The following is a 13,625-nucleotide window of genomic DNA, read 5'->3' as shown; positions in this document are numbered from 1 at the left end:
TGTGCATTCTAAGTGACAGTCAATAGATTTGTATGCTTTCGTGAAGATAGATTCTCGTTATCTGAATTGACAAGTTGAAGAGCTAATCCTTTTTTTTTTACATGAAGTTCATGCATAAAGACTGTGGTTATGCATCGTTGGATATAGTTGTGTCTTCCTAAGGAATGTAGGTGGAATTTATTTATCAAAACTAAAACAATACTCCAAATTAGTTGCTCTTTCATACATCTATTTTTGTTCTGGTCAAACATTCATTGGATGTTGGTAATATTCAAACTGTAACGTTTATTTTGCAATTTTTACAGTACAAATTTTAAAGGAGGTGTTGATGTTGTGCGATGTCTGTTGTCTTTGCATGTGGGTTGGCAGGGAGTAGGGGGATGGGGGTGAAAATGGGGTTGTATGTGATCAAAATAAAATTTCTCCAAAATATTTTATTGTTTATTTTCTTTTCTTTCACAAGACGAAATTCAGTCTCATTCATGACAAATGTTCTGTATCTTTACTAAGTATGTTACATTTTATTATGGTTTTAATGAAGAGTGATTTTCCTTAAGCTGATCCTTTATAGATATGGAGTACTTGGAGGTATTAACAGAGGGCCTGGAGAGGGTACTGATGGTCCGAGGAGGAGGCAGGGAGGTCATCACAATCTACTCTTGAAATTTTTTTTTTCACCTTTTTGCTTACAAATGGAAAACCTTGGAAGTAGCAGCAGTCAAAACAGTGGTCGTCTTGAAAAAACTTCCTGAGAATTGTACCTTTTCTTGTGTGTTCCAAAACAATTGAAGTCTTCTGTGTTTTTGTATTATCTTGCAAGAGTTGATTAAATGTTGAGTAGTTTTTGCAATTTTCATGAATTTTTTTTTTTATCACCAGCTGAGAGGATAGTACCAAAGTAAGTGTTGTACTCTGCCGTGTCATGGACATAATAAGATTTTGTGACATTTGAAAACAATTTGCAAAAGACAAGTTTTCCAACAGGACATCATTAGTAATATTGAGAAGCTTATCGCCAAAACCTGTTAGTCACTGTACACATAGAGCTAGTTGTTGATTAAAGGTTGTTTCAATATATGTGTTGCTGTTGATAATGTTTTACAGAGTGATATTGAGTTGTAACAAGTCCCTTCATGTAGAAAATGACTCCTTGAAGTAGCTTTTCCTGATTCAAGATAATGATTTGACTTGAGGCAGGAATAACACTTGCAATGATTTAACTTGACCTTGAGATGACCTCTATGTCGAGGTACCTTTGATGGCCATTGCTTCACCTCTTGACATTTAGTGAGTCGAGTCACGACTTGTTACAAACGTTTAGTGACTTGTTACAGTCGTTTAGTAATAAGTTGCTTTGTGTCAAGAGCAAGGGTTGAAATAAGAATTTGTGGACCGGGCGTCACTTTCTAAAAAAGTGGCTCCTGGTTTGCGGCAATTTCAGTAGGACCAGGAGCTATTTTCTCACTACCAGGAGCTAAAGAGAAGAAACAAACTTCAAGTATACACGGCATGTACGTACGTATCAGTACAGGTGTTGTGCGATATATAAACCATGTGCACCAGTGATATTGTGCATGCACTCGAATGACTCGATCGATCAGTGATTTATCAAATCGCTAGCAGTTACTATATATAGCACTAGCATGCAATGTAGTTTCAGGCTTCTGTGCAGCGCATGATAAGGCTGATATTTACAGGAGTATGCGGGTGCTTATTTGCCGACAAAGTAGCCCCCGTGCGTATTGTATTTTCATGTTCAAGGGCGCTATTTTAGTGCTTGCGGGCGCAAATAGCGCCTGGGCGCCCGCTTATTTCAACCCTTGGTCAAGAGTAGCTGGTTGTGTTTGCATTGTTGTGTCTATCATCTTTAAATCACCTTGACATACTCTATATCATTTGTGTGCTGCAGTTGACATCACAGCATATCTTAAAGATCTTGAAACCGAACACTGAAAACATCACTCCATTGTAGGATCCATTCCAGTAAATCTCATTAAATTTCCTCAAGTGGTATTATTGATGGGAGAATATAGGATTAGTGAGGTGCTTGCTGGAGACTTTTACTTTTTATATTTTCTACTCTGGCATTTTTCCATCAAAACTCTTAAAAAGCATCTCATTCTTATTTATTGTTGAATTTTCTGTCTTTGCTCTTCCGGCGTTTACCGAGGTATTCTTAGTTTGTTTTTACATAATATTTGCTTGAGTAATTTTCATGGTGCTCAGAACAAAACAGAAAAAAAAACAGAATATAAAGAAGACTGTTATGCAAATATATTTTTCATATGTTTACAAAAGTTGGCAAAAAAATTATAATTTGAAAGTTAGATCAGAGATCACTTTTTGTAATATATTAATTGATTCAAGACGTTATTATGCTAATTAGTTAAGAGATCAAACACATGAAACAAAATGGTATGGGTATACCTCCAAGCATTGAAAACTAAGTAGAGTGTTTCCTATTTCATCGGATTATCCACACCCTCGCTAGGATATGCTCTTTTTTGCAAAGGATATACGCGTAGGAAGGGTGTAGTGTTTGGTTCATTGAAATTCACATTCTGGAAGAGATATCCATACAATTAAGTATGTGTAACTGATAATAAGGTGTCCATTTTAATTGAAATGTTACACATTCATTAGGTCATTAAAGGTCACATTGAATTGATTCATTTGGTCAACATTTATATTAAAGTTAGCTACTACAACATCAGAAATAAATTTTATGCATTTGTTTATATTTATACATATTTTCGGTTGCAGTTGAGACATGAACCTTCATGGTTCCTTGGAATACTTTCAAAATGGCTGAAATGATGCCAAACAACAAAAAAATCTGTGGTGTGGATTCATCTTATTTTGGTAATTGATTCTCTGTTTGGAAATGACAATAACCAACCATCATTTCAAGTCCTGAAAAAGACTTTAAAGTCATGAAATATGTATCTCGACCTCAGGAAAAAAAAACTTGTCATTTTTCCCATCACTTGAGGTGTCAAGTGACACTGTATTTTATATATGAATATATATATATATATATATAGATATGTGTATATATCAAAGTTTTAGATATCTCCATAGCATGATGATATTACAGTGTACATTTTACTAATAATACCATTGAAATGACAACCAACCAGCTTAAGGCTATTCTAAAATTTGATAATTTTTCTGTTAGATTTTTCTTTCAAGTTGGTGTTGTTTTGGCAAGGATAACTAGTTACTCCTTTGTTTCATATCAAAACAGTGTTTTGATTCTATCGTTGCGTAGTTATGTTAGCGTCTGTTCATGTTAAGTTAATTGTATGACAAACACTTGCAGTTTTTTCTTTTAAGATTTTCATGTTGCATTCAATGTAATTTAAAAAAAAAAATTTAAACATGTTTTAATTCTCAAAATCAATGAAGGAAAAAGGAATTAAACAAAAGTAGTAAATGTTAATGCTCTGTCAGTGTGTTGAACTGACTACAGGATGCCAGTGTACAATCCCCATGTTACTTTAAGAGCAGAGTTGGTCAACATGATAGATTTCAGAGAGTATGTTGGTCAATATTATAGATTAGTATTCTTTGTTGTGATATATAAAGTATATATCAAGATATATACAGTCAGCAGTGAGTAGTTACTAGGGTTTGTTGTTCTGTCATAGATATGCATTATGAGACATCTGTGTGTTTATTAATTATTTAATAGTTAATTGCCAAGAACAATAGGATATGCATTACATGGTGCATCCGTGCAAGACACAATGTCCAGAGTCGTCATCCATCCTGTCTTAGAAAGACAAAAGCTAATTAGTCCAGCTTTTGCAGAATCCTTTCAATCGTATTGTGTGTGTCTTTGTCTTCCATGCTGTTGTTAACGAGATGCCGTGCCTTATATTGAGACCCACCTTGAGGAAGTGGGAGATTGCCGGACCCGTATGTCTCTAACTCCCGCAAAGTTTATAAAGTATTTATACCAAAGAAGAACTTTAATGGAATCTTTGTGTGAATGCTTTCTGGTCACAACATTGGAAGAGAAGATATGAATGAGTAATATTGTAAAATAGAATGCAGCTTTATCGTAGAAAAGAGTTAAATATATGATTGTTATGAGAAGAAAAAGAGGTTAAAAAATTTAGAAAAAAATTAATGGCATAAAAACTCGTTTCTATCATCTTCATTCTCATCTACTCAAAAAAATCTTCTAGACGATTCATCTGTGGACGTGGAAAGATAAAAGTGGTAATGCTTAACTGAAGCAAATATGGATTCTTTGTTCAAAATATATGCAACAATTGCTTTAATATCTATATGAACCTTCTATAGATGAAAGATCGAGATAATTCATGTATCGATGCATAGATAGCAGAATGCGATTTACCAGAGATATTTATATAGTATCAACAAAGATGTTAACAAAATACTTTTTAAAATCTGTTTAATATTACTTACAATATCGTTAATAACAGGTCCCCGGATTCAATAGTTACAGTGGATGTAATATGGGGGTGGGGGAGGGGAGGGTTGTTACCCTCTCTCACCACCGTTGGACAGTAAGAGGATGTTGTGCAATGTTCTGCATTTGACTTCATTTTGTAGAATATTTTTGTTTAACTCTCTTCTCAAAGAATTTGCAGTGTTTGTTCCAACGCAAGATATTGAAGATAATTAGATTAATTTGAAATTAAAATTTATTTGATGACAGTTTGATCTGAAAATGTTCGTAGTAAGTGATACTTTATGTAGTTCCTCACACACCATTGGTTGTAACCAGAATCAAAGTTGTTACATGTTATTGAAAGAATGCTAGAATATATTGTTAAAAAAAAAAGGCTTCTTATTTGATCTTGTTACTCAACTGTTGTGTTTCATTGTGTAGATTGTTCGTATAACATTCAAGTTCATCAGTATTACCCACAAATATGCTAGAAAGTTAAATAATGGTCACTCATGAATCTTCCAACTTTAAGAAGCATTCCACAGCCATCTCTAGAGAATTCCCCCCAGAGATGATATTTTTGTCTTTAACAGTTTTGGATGTCTTGATAGGATTAAGAGGATCAGAACATCCAAGAACATACTTTTGAAACATTTAACAACTTTTATCAGTACATGTGAAGGCGAGACAGAGATTGACTCTAAAACAAAGAACTCTGTAAAAGTCTAAGTACAAGAAAGTTATCTTCTTGCAGTTGTTCCCTTCTGTGTTTAATACAGTTTGGCATATGTTATCCAACTTGTTAGCATGCAGAAAGATCAGACGAATAAGACAAATAAGACTCAACAAAGTGAGCTTTGGGTTTGAAAATTTATTTTCCTGATATCAACTTCCATAACATTTTCTTTCCCTCTGAAGCCCTCTGTCTTACAATAAGATTACATTTCTTCAAATGTGATAGACAAATGGAGGTAACCATACTGGTTAACACAGAACCAACTCTCAGGATATGGTCTCTATATTAAATGAACATTATGATGCATGCATGGTGGTGGTAATCACATTTGGGAGGGCTGTACTTTGGTTGGTTCAAACTTGAGGTGGGTTGTGGATGCTGTCCACATCATCTGTTCAGTCTGCTGCCTGCTGGGGATTTTTGGGTGTTTTGACTCAATTTGAACTCCCTTCACTAATCAATGTCAATATGCTTTGCTTTCAGTCGACATCCCTAGTCAGCCCTTTGATGATATGGCTGCTCTACTCGCTATCTTCCTCTCTGCCTGTTTATTCGGGAACTCCATCATTTCTGCTCATTTGTTAAAACTTCCCGGTCTTGGAGGTCTTCGGTAGACTGGTTCTTCTGTTCGAATTACCTCTGCCTCTCTTCTCATGAGTGGATTGGCATCTCCACCGTTTGGATCCATTAATACTTTCACCTTTGCAGGTGTTCGTTCTTCCCTTCTCCCACTTCTCTTTCTTCATCTTTGGCATTGTCTTGTCTCTCCTCTATCCTGCCTCTTGTCTTGGTTTCCCTGTTGTTGGTATTTTCATCAATGCCGGAGACTGGAAGTAAATCTCCCCATTGAGTGTAGCGAGCACATTTGTACAGGTCCCTGCACCAAAACAGACCAATGCAGAAAGAAAAAGCATCATTAAACAACCCAAAGCAGTGTTGATCCAAACAAATAGAATGGATTATGTACATACATATAGACTAAACACACATACTAATGAATTAATAGAATTTGCGACCTTATGCTTTGTGTTCGAATATATTATCTAATATGAAAACTTCATTGAATTATATAATTAAATGAAAGAATGAACAAAACTTTTTTTGTTTCTGGTCTTAGGATAAAAATAATATTACAAGATAGGCATAAAGCATATAAATAAAAGAATGAATGCATTAATGATTGAATTCCCTGCTATATAATGCATTGTAACACATGATTTTGCTGATGGTGTTAAAACGAACCGTTCATGCTTCCCTTTAGTGATAATAAGTTCCTTCAACTGTCCATCTTCGTGACACAGTCTGCAGATGGTGTGTCGAGAACGGAGTAGAACGGGACTGATCACTCGGGGCCAGACAGTACCTGAAATATTTTTATTTGAACTTTTTATTTCTGCCTTGTGACATAAAAATGATTTGAACAATGCAGGCATGACTGTGCTGAATCAATGATCAATACTTCAAGATATCATTGTTATCAGCAACAATTGTGGCTAGGCCGAATGAGCATGCAGTAGTACAGTATGGTAGGCAGGGAGAGGAACACAAGATACATGTACACTGTTGTCCAGCATTTAGAAGTCTCAACCTTGTGCGAATCTCTGATTTCTCCTCCCATTTTTCTGACACTGCAATATTACAGTTGTAATGGTGCATGATGGGAATTGTTAAAAACATATCTAATGAATAATCATGTAATGTTTCATACCCAAATTAGGCCACTTTATTGTCATAAATGGGTATCATAAATTTTAAGGGTGTATTCCCTATTCCGAAGGAAAGTGCGTTTCCATGAACAAAAAGAAAAACCTTCTCATACATCCTTCACAATCAAGAACATTTCAAGCTAAGGATGTGAACAAAGGAGTGAATATATCAATCATAGTGTGAATGAATCCTACTTGACTTGAGCTAAAATTCACAACAATATGGTAAATGGACTCTGCCAATCTGGTGAAAGGAACCTCATCAATTATGATTTTTAAAATTTTAATGTTTTTTTCTTTATAATGCTCCATAACTTTTGGACTATAGAATGCTTTCCAAAACTTACAAAAGTGTCCAACAAATTTAAAACTTACTGAAACTTTTAATTGCAGTGTATGCTTACCATTGTTATTCATCGATGAAAACAGGAAAATTCCCATTCCTGAATGCATACAGACAGTTCTCCTAATGCCTTGTTCATATTCTTGTATTGTTATACCTTCAAAAGTTTTGACTCTCTATTTAAACTGTTATCGTAAAATATTTCAATTGTAAACAAAGGTCATTTTCCTATGTCATGTTCGTTAAAGTCGTGAAAACACACAACTGAAATAGAAGGAGAAAAGAACCAAAACCTTCACCAAGATAAATATCTTTACCTTCTTGTCTTTTTCCTTTTCTCATAACTAAATATGAATAGTTTTCCACTTGCGTAACTTTTCTTTTCAGGTTTGGTACCTGCAGTGGCTCATATTTTTGTTCAAAGTTGCAAGGTATCATTTTGTCTCTTGTCAGTCTCGGACAGATAACGTCGTGTGAGCACTAGAGAGATGGAAAGGATTAATCGTTATAGATAATTCCCAAGACAAGCATTTGGGACAATTTAATAAACTGCACTTTCATGTCATGATTTGAAACACTCGTAAGCTATTAACAATACGAATATCTTGCTTCTATCAGAAAATGATTATGAACTGTTCGTACAACCAGTACGAGTGATTTGAAGCGTGATACGAGAGGATATTGTAGATTAATTAGCATTGGAAATTTTCCAAACTTTTTTTTTCATTTTTTCTCCTGTTTCTTAAAAGATGACTTTTGCAGTCAGTCTGTCGATTTTTTTACCGAAGAGTCTTCAGAGCGAGTGAAAAATGTTGGTTATATTTTTCGGGCAAGTCGTTACAGCACCCCTAAATAAAATTAGGCTCCTATGCCTATGGGCATAGGTGATGTAATACCTACAGGAGCAAAGACGTGGCCAAGGTGGCCATCCTTCCATTCTTCCCTCAGCTCTGAATCACTATCGCCTTTAGCCAAGATCATATTTCTAGCTTCCATGAGGGTGACGTAGCCCTCCAGGCTACCGTTCTCAATCAGTATCAAGAAATCGTTTGTTTTCTTCCATAAAATGTTGACAATATTTAATCTTTCCTCATGTGAATGGATTTCCAGGAGAGAGTTGTTTGATATTGTGACATCATAAGTGACCTATGGGGAAATATAAAAATAAACAAATAAATGATGATTAATAGAATAGTAAAGAAAACTTTAGGTCTATCTTAAAAAGTCACTAATCAAAAAAAGTACTAATAAAAAATATTAAAAAAAGGAAAGAAGAAAGATGAATGCAGCATATAAATACCTGTCTTTTTGTAAATGATCATGCAAAGATTACAGACCAAATAAGGTAAAGCGACTAACCTTACAAAAAAAGTTAGAAACTAGAAGGACCAGGTAGAACATGCGTACATTTTGAGTCGGTGGAATGACCAACAACCTGAGAGACTCTAAAAGTAGTTTGGTCAAACTACTCCACCCTTTTATTAACTTTTTGCCCAATTATTGACAAATATGAAGTATTTTCCATAAATTTACATACCTGAGGGGAAACTGGGAGGAAAAATCTCTGATAAACACCACGGATCCAGAAGTCAGCTGGATCTTCTCCTTTACAGTCCGGCTTTAAGAGAAGTTTTCCGGCTAAGTTATGCATGGCTTGGGAAATGTCGACACAATAGTACTCCTTAACAGCTTCAGGAAATATGGCATTGGTAGCCCTAAATATGAAGAATTAATGAAGGAAAATAGGTCAAAACCTAGGCAGGGGAAAGAATTAAACACTTATGTTCCTAAATCTCCATAGTTTGAAGAATAATAGAACAAGCCAAAAAACGTTTGATATGACATATACATATATTATGACAAAGTATGGCAAAGTGACATGTAGAACTAAGTAAGAGCATAAAAAAAAAGTAAAAACGATTTTTACAATTCCTTCAGATTTCAGCTGACTTTCTAACCACAGTTGAAAAACTATATATCACTAGAATTGAAGCTATTATGTGATTTAAACTAGAAAAGAAAACTATCTGAAATAATACAGTGCCACAAACTTAACATTTAGTCCAGCACTTGGCAGTTATTTTCAAACTTTACCAGTCAAAAATGTGAATAAGAGGATGCCAAATGTCTGCTAGTTTACAATCCATGCCAAGTGTCAAACCAGTTTTTATATCATTTTGAATGTCTTTGATTACATTAAATAGTTGTGTCATATCAGTGTAAGGTGAAAATCAAAATTCATTCACATCAGATAATAAACCAAGTTATCAAAAGCCTACAATTTCTTAAATGTCTAAGACACACATTTATGTACTGAATGAAATATAAGTTTAAATTACCAAATTGAACTTCCCAGACCAGACCCAAAATCCAAAACTGAAGAAGGTTGGTAGCTGGGCATTATCCGTTGAAGCTGTTTGATGATATAATGAATGTTAATTGTAGAACATGATAAGCAATAACAGACGTGGATGGTGGGGGTTTTGGATACTTTTTGTCTTCACAACTGCAATGTACATTACTTTGTTCATTATTAAGGTGTAGCAGCTACTATAGATCACTGTAGCAGTTTGCTACCAGCTACCATGCTACACCAAGTGAATGTGTTTCAAATTGGTAACAAATATCAAGTACTTACAACATCATCACTGATAATTATTACTATAAACTAGTCTCATCAACTTTTGTGGATGTCAAATTATTTTCTCTTACAACTTGTACAGAAATGACTAATGATGATGATGATGATGATGATGATGATGATGATGATGATGATGATGATGATGATGATGATGATGATGATGATGATGATGATGATGATGATGATGATGATGATGATGATGATGATGATGATGATGATGATGATGATGATGATGATGATGATGATGATGATGCATCTTGTTATTAATATGTCAGCTTACCTCATGTAGGACTCTGTAGATTATTGCATAGTTTGGAGCCATCCTAGCTGCTAAATAGACAAAACTAACATTTTCATCAAAACTGTTGCAAAGAAGAAAAAGAAAGGAAAGATGATGAAACATAAATGTAACTGAGCTCTTTAATACAACGTTCATGAAACGTTTCTCAAGCAAAAGATAAAGAATGAAGAATAACTACTTTGACATTTTTTTTTCCAACTTTTATCTGCAGCAGATGGAGTTTTTTTGTTGTTGTATATGACCATCTACAATTTATCCCAATTTGTTGATAACTGCCATTAATGATCACACCTGATGCTTCTGGGATATTAAGTACATGAAAAATATTTCTTGCAAATAATGAAACCAGTTCTTTCCCTTTATTTAATCTCGTTCAGAATATCTTTCTTTGATAGGATCAATTTCAAGGTTATATATCTGTACATTTGTGAAGCCATTTTAGATGTCATAAAGATGGCCAGGTAACAAAGTTCACTCTGTAAACATTTAAAGCAAATTCCAGTCGTCCTTAATACCATATGCATCCAACTGTTTTTTTCTGTGGCTATCTGCCACATCTTAAGTATAACTGCCACATCTAAGCTGCCACATATAAACTATAACTGCCATATCTAAAGAGACATGTGTATTGTGTATACTAAGCGAATGTCTACATAAGTATTAAGTAGTGGTAGCTAGATCAAATTACATATTGATATTGCTATAGATATGTGTAATCAGTATTGTAACAAGTCATGTTACAAGTCACTCATTTCCCTATAGAGATATGTACAGTGAATTAAGTAAGGAAAATTAAAGGTACTGGGTCCACACCACCTGAAAACAAGGGACTTGTAACAACTACGTGTGTTATATTTTTAAATCCTTATATGGTCTCTTTATAACCAATGGCTGTGTCCTACGGAATATTTTCGATGCATATAGCTTATAAAAGGAGTAAATTCTCGAGACAAAAGTGCCTCAACATGATCATGTGATGGTAGGGTACCTGTTGCTACTAGGAAGTATGATTAAGGCTGATCTGATAGGTATCTGTTTGTGTATGCTTTATACACAGGAATGCATAGTTGTAATGAGATATATCTTTTGGGTATAGGAATGACAATTGAGAGACTATCTTACCTGATTGGTTTCCAGTGATACAGTCTATTCCTCAGTTTGCTCTTGACCTTATCTTGCAACTTCTTTTGAGCATCCGAATCAAGCTCATCTTCATCTGTGGCACAGAAAAAAATAATATATTTTGCGATCAATATGATCAAAATAAATACAAAGATTTACCTATCCTTTCTTAAATTTTTAAAAGCCTTGAGAAGTTTACCAGTTTTATTTTGTGTCTCAGTGAAGTGATTAACAGGGATAAAAATTTAAGGTCTAAGAACTTGCTGGTAACTGGAAGTCTACTAATTTTTCACAAGGTATAAAAAGATGTTTGTCATATGTGAAGTTTAGGCTATGGAATTACTTGAATGAATTACTGCCTTTATCTGTGAGTCAGAAATGATTTTTACATTTGTAGTTGTTAACAATATCAGCTCACATTCAAGTTGGTTCTACAGAAGGCCAAACAGTTAGTTGATAAAAGATGATGATATTCAGGGACATTCCCAGGGACACTTATAATCCAAGGATGGTACATGGACGCGGGAGACTGTCCTCGGAAACCAGGGACGTCTGGTCACCTCACCCTTACCTGTCGATCCAAGCTGCCGTGTGAAGTACTGTGCTGCTGCCCTCACTTCCGAGTCTTCCGTTGGTCTCTTCCTACTCAATAGGTAATTAGTCAATGCAGAAACTTGAGAGTCGAGGTTCCGAATTCTTCTCTCTAAATGAACAAGTTCATGCGATGTGCATAATTGATATCTTTATTTCTTATAAAACTGGAAAGAATAACCATTAACTGCACACATTGAACATTCATTATCCTGATCTACATTTATTGTTGTCTTTTTTAAATACTTAAACTTGAGCAAAGCGAACTAACACTCTATGTTTACAAACTATTTAATTATTGTTATTATTATTAATAATATAATAACATGACAATTTGACAAAGTTTGTTCTATAATCATAATAATAATGTATTGAAGTCATAAGGATATTAGTTTTACAATATGAAGGGACTTTTGTGTCTGAAAATTTTGTGAGCATATTAAAAGGACAGTATCTGCTGTCAATCAAAAATAGTAAGAGGCAGAAAGTGGCATTACACACTATTTACTCACTTGGTTATACTCCCTAAATGGTTTATCAAATTGAAGAAATATAAACTGTCATTGTTGTTGGTAGCAACACATGCACTCAAGACATGAAAATGGTTATGAATTTTTTTTATTTTGAGCTCTTCTGATCCTTACTTGGTAACAAAAATGTTTTAGAGAGCATTTATGGACGACCCACAAGCCCAAACTGACCTTTGAAGATACCAGTAACATTAGATTGCAAACTTTCTGGAAGTTTAACCACTTTCGGCTGTAGTTTACCAGGGTGTCGTCTGTATGTAGAACCAGTCTTGAAAGCGAGGGCTGCTGTTGAATCTATAGTTAGTTGGTTTGCAAATGTAACATGAACAGATTTACTTTGATTTTTCTGAAAGCAAAGAAGAAAATGAAAAGAAAGGCTTTAGCTCTGGTACTTTTGAAGGGATTAAGAGCTTGAGAAACATATGAATGGGACAGAAATTTTTATTTGTCCTGGATGACAAAGATAACCTTTCATAATGGTTCAAATGGTTTGACTGCAAAAGTTACAGTTGTAATTTGTCTGCAAAAATATTACAAGCTAGGTTGGGCCCCTGGGACACCTATATCACTCCTATCTATTCTTCATCACATACTTCCACTCCATATTTTCCTGGGCCTCGGTTTCAAAGCTTGTGGGAATCCTCCAGGTGTACAGTACATATTTCTTCTTGCTACCAGTACTATGGTTTACATGTATAAAATATATAAATAAGTGCAATAATTCGATACAATTAATATGAATCTGGGAAAGATTGTTCTTTTTTGCACTGGTAGTAGTGCTAAATACAATAATGTTTTAAATAGTTCAGCGTGAAACAACAAACATGCATGTTGATATTTGTCGTGCAACTACTACTAACGTACAAAAACAATCAGACGATTTGATTAGAGGGAGCGTGTATCTGTAAACCGTAGAAACAAAACGTATTTCAGGGATCCTGGGGAGAACACTGGTTTACCAGTGACAGGACCCCTGGTTACGAATAAAGTTAATAATAAAAATTTCTCACCAAACGATAGAGCGTGCATAATTTCTTCCAAAGAAATTTGCTTTTTAGATGATTGCTGGGTAACATTGTGCCATTTTCTGTAAGTTTCACCTCGTTTAAAGTCTTGTTCAATCACTAGGGGCAGACTTATTAAAGTTTGATGGTTGGCGCAGGCGCTTCATGCACCCACGGATGTCATTCTTTCAGCAATGTGCATAAGCGCATATAGGCAATGTGTGACTT

General features: G+C 34.7%; 2 protein-coding genes across 5 annotated transcripts in view; one reads left to right on the top strand and one right to left on the bottom strand.

The window, feature by feature from the left end:
- The window catches only part of LOC139960481 (solute carrier family 12 member 6-like), a 49,827-nt gene extending 45,006 nt beyond the window's left edge, over positions 1-4,821 (top strand). For all 4 annotated transcript variants that reach the window (XM_071958875.1, XM_071958866.1, XM_071958885.1 and 1 more), the window contains one exon: positions 572-4,821. In XM_071958875.1, coding sequence (XP_071814976.1) covers positions 572-663 — 92 coding nt within the window. In that variant the 3' untranslated portion in view covers positions 664-4,821. The remainder of the gene's footprint in view (positions 1-571) is intronic.
- On the bottom strand, positions 4,484-13,621 carry LOC139960502 (ribosome assembly protein METTL17, mitochondrial-like). The gene is made up of 11 exons (XM_071958915.1): positions 13,404-13,621; positions 12,565-12,739; positions 11,844-11,975; positions 11,273-11,366; positions 10,130-10,211; positions 9,548-9,621; positions 8,746-8,923; positions 8,109-8,354; positions 7,526-7,688; positions 6,402-6,522; positions 4,484-6,036 (listed from the first exon to the last, which is right to left on the bottom strand). Exons 1-11 carry the CDS (start codon positions 13,467-13,469, stop codon positions 5,856-5,858), a joined length of 1,512 nt encoding a protein of 503 aa, XP_071815016.1. The 5' UTR covers positions 13,470-13,621; the 3' UTR covers positions 4,484-5,855.
- Positions 13,622-13,625: the final 4 nt, after the last annotated feature.

The sequence above is a fragment of the Apostichopus japonicus genome, chromosome 3, assembly GCF_037975245.1.
Source record: "Apostichopus japonicus isolate 1M-3 chromosome 3, ASM3797524v1, whole genome shotgun sequence".
NCBI classification, from domain to species: domain Eukaryota; kingdom Metazoa; phylum Echinodermata; class Holothuroidea; order Aspidochirotida; family Stichopodidae; genus Apostichopus; species Apostichopus japonicus.
Note: the sequence above shows the minus strand (reverse complement) of the source record. Positions and strands in the feature narration are given on the sequence as shown.

Bases quoted from the DNA above. Each gene is read 5' to 3' on its own strand.
- LOC139960502 (XM_071958915.1), bottom strand. From the start codon at position 13,469: ATGTTACCCAGCAATCATCTAAAAAGCAAATTTCTTTGGAAGAAATTA. The intron at 8,924-9,547 runs GTAATTTAAACT...CTTCATATTTAG, and splicing joins GGTCTGGGAAGTTCAATTTG to GGCTACCAATGCCATATTTC. The intron at 6,037-6,401 runs GTTCGTTTTAAC...GTTTTGGTGCAG, and splicing joins ACTAAAGGGAAGCATGAACG to GGACCTGTACAAATGTGCTC.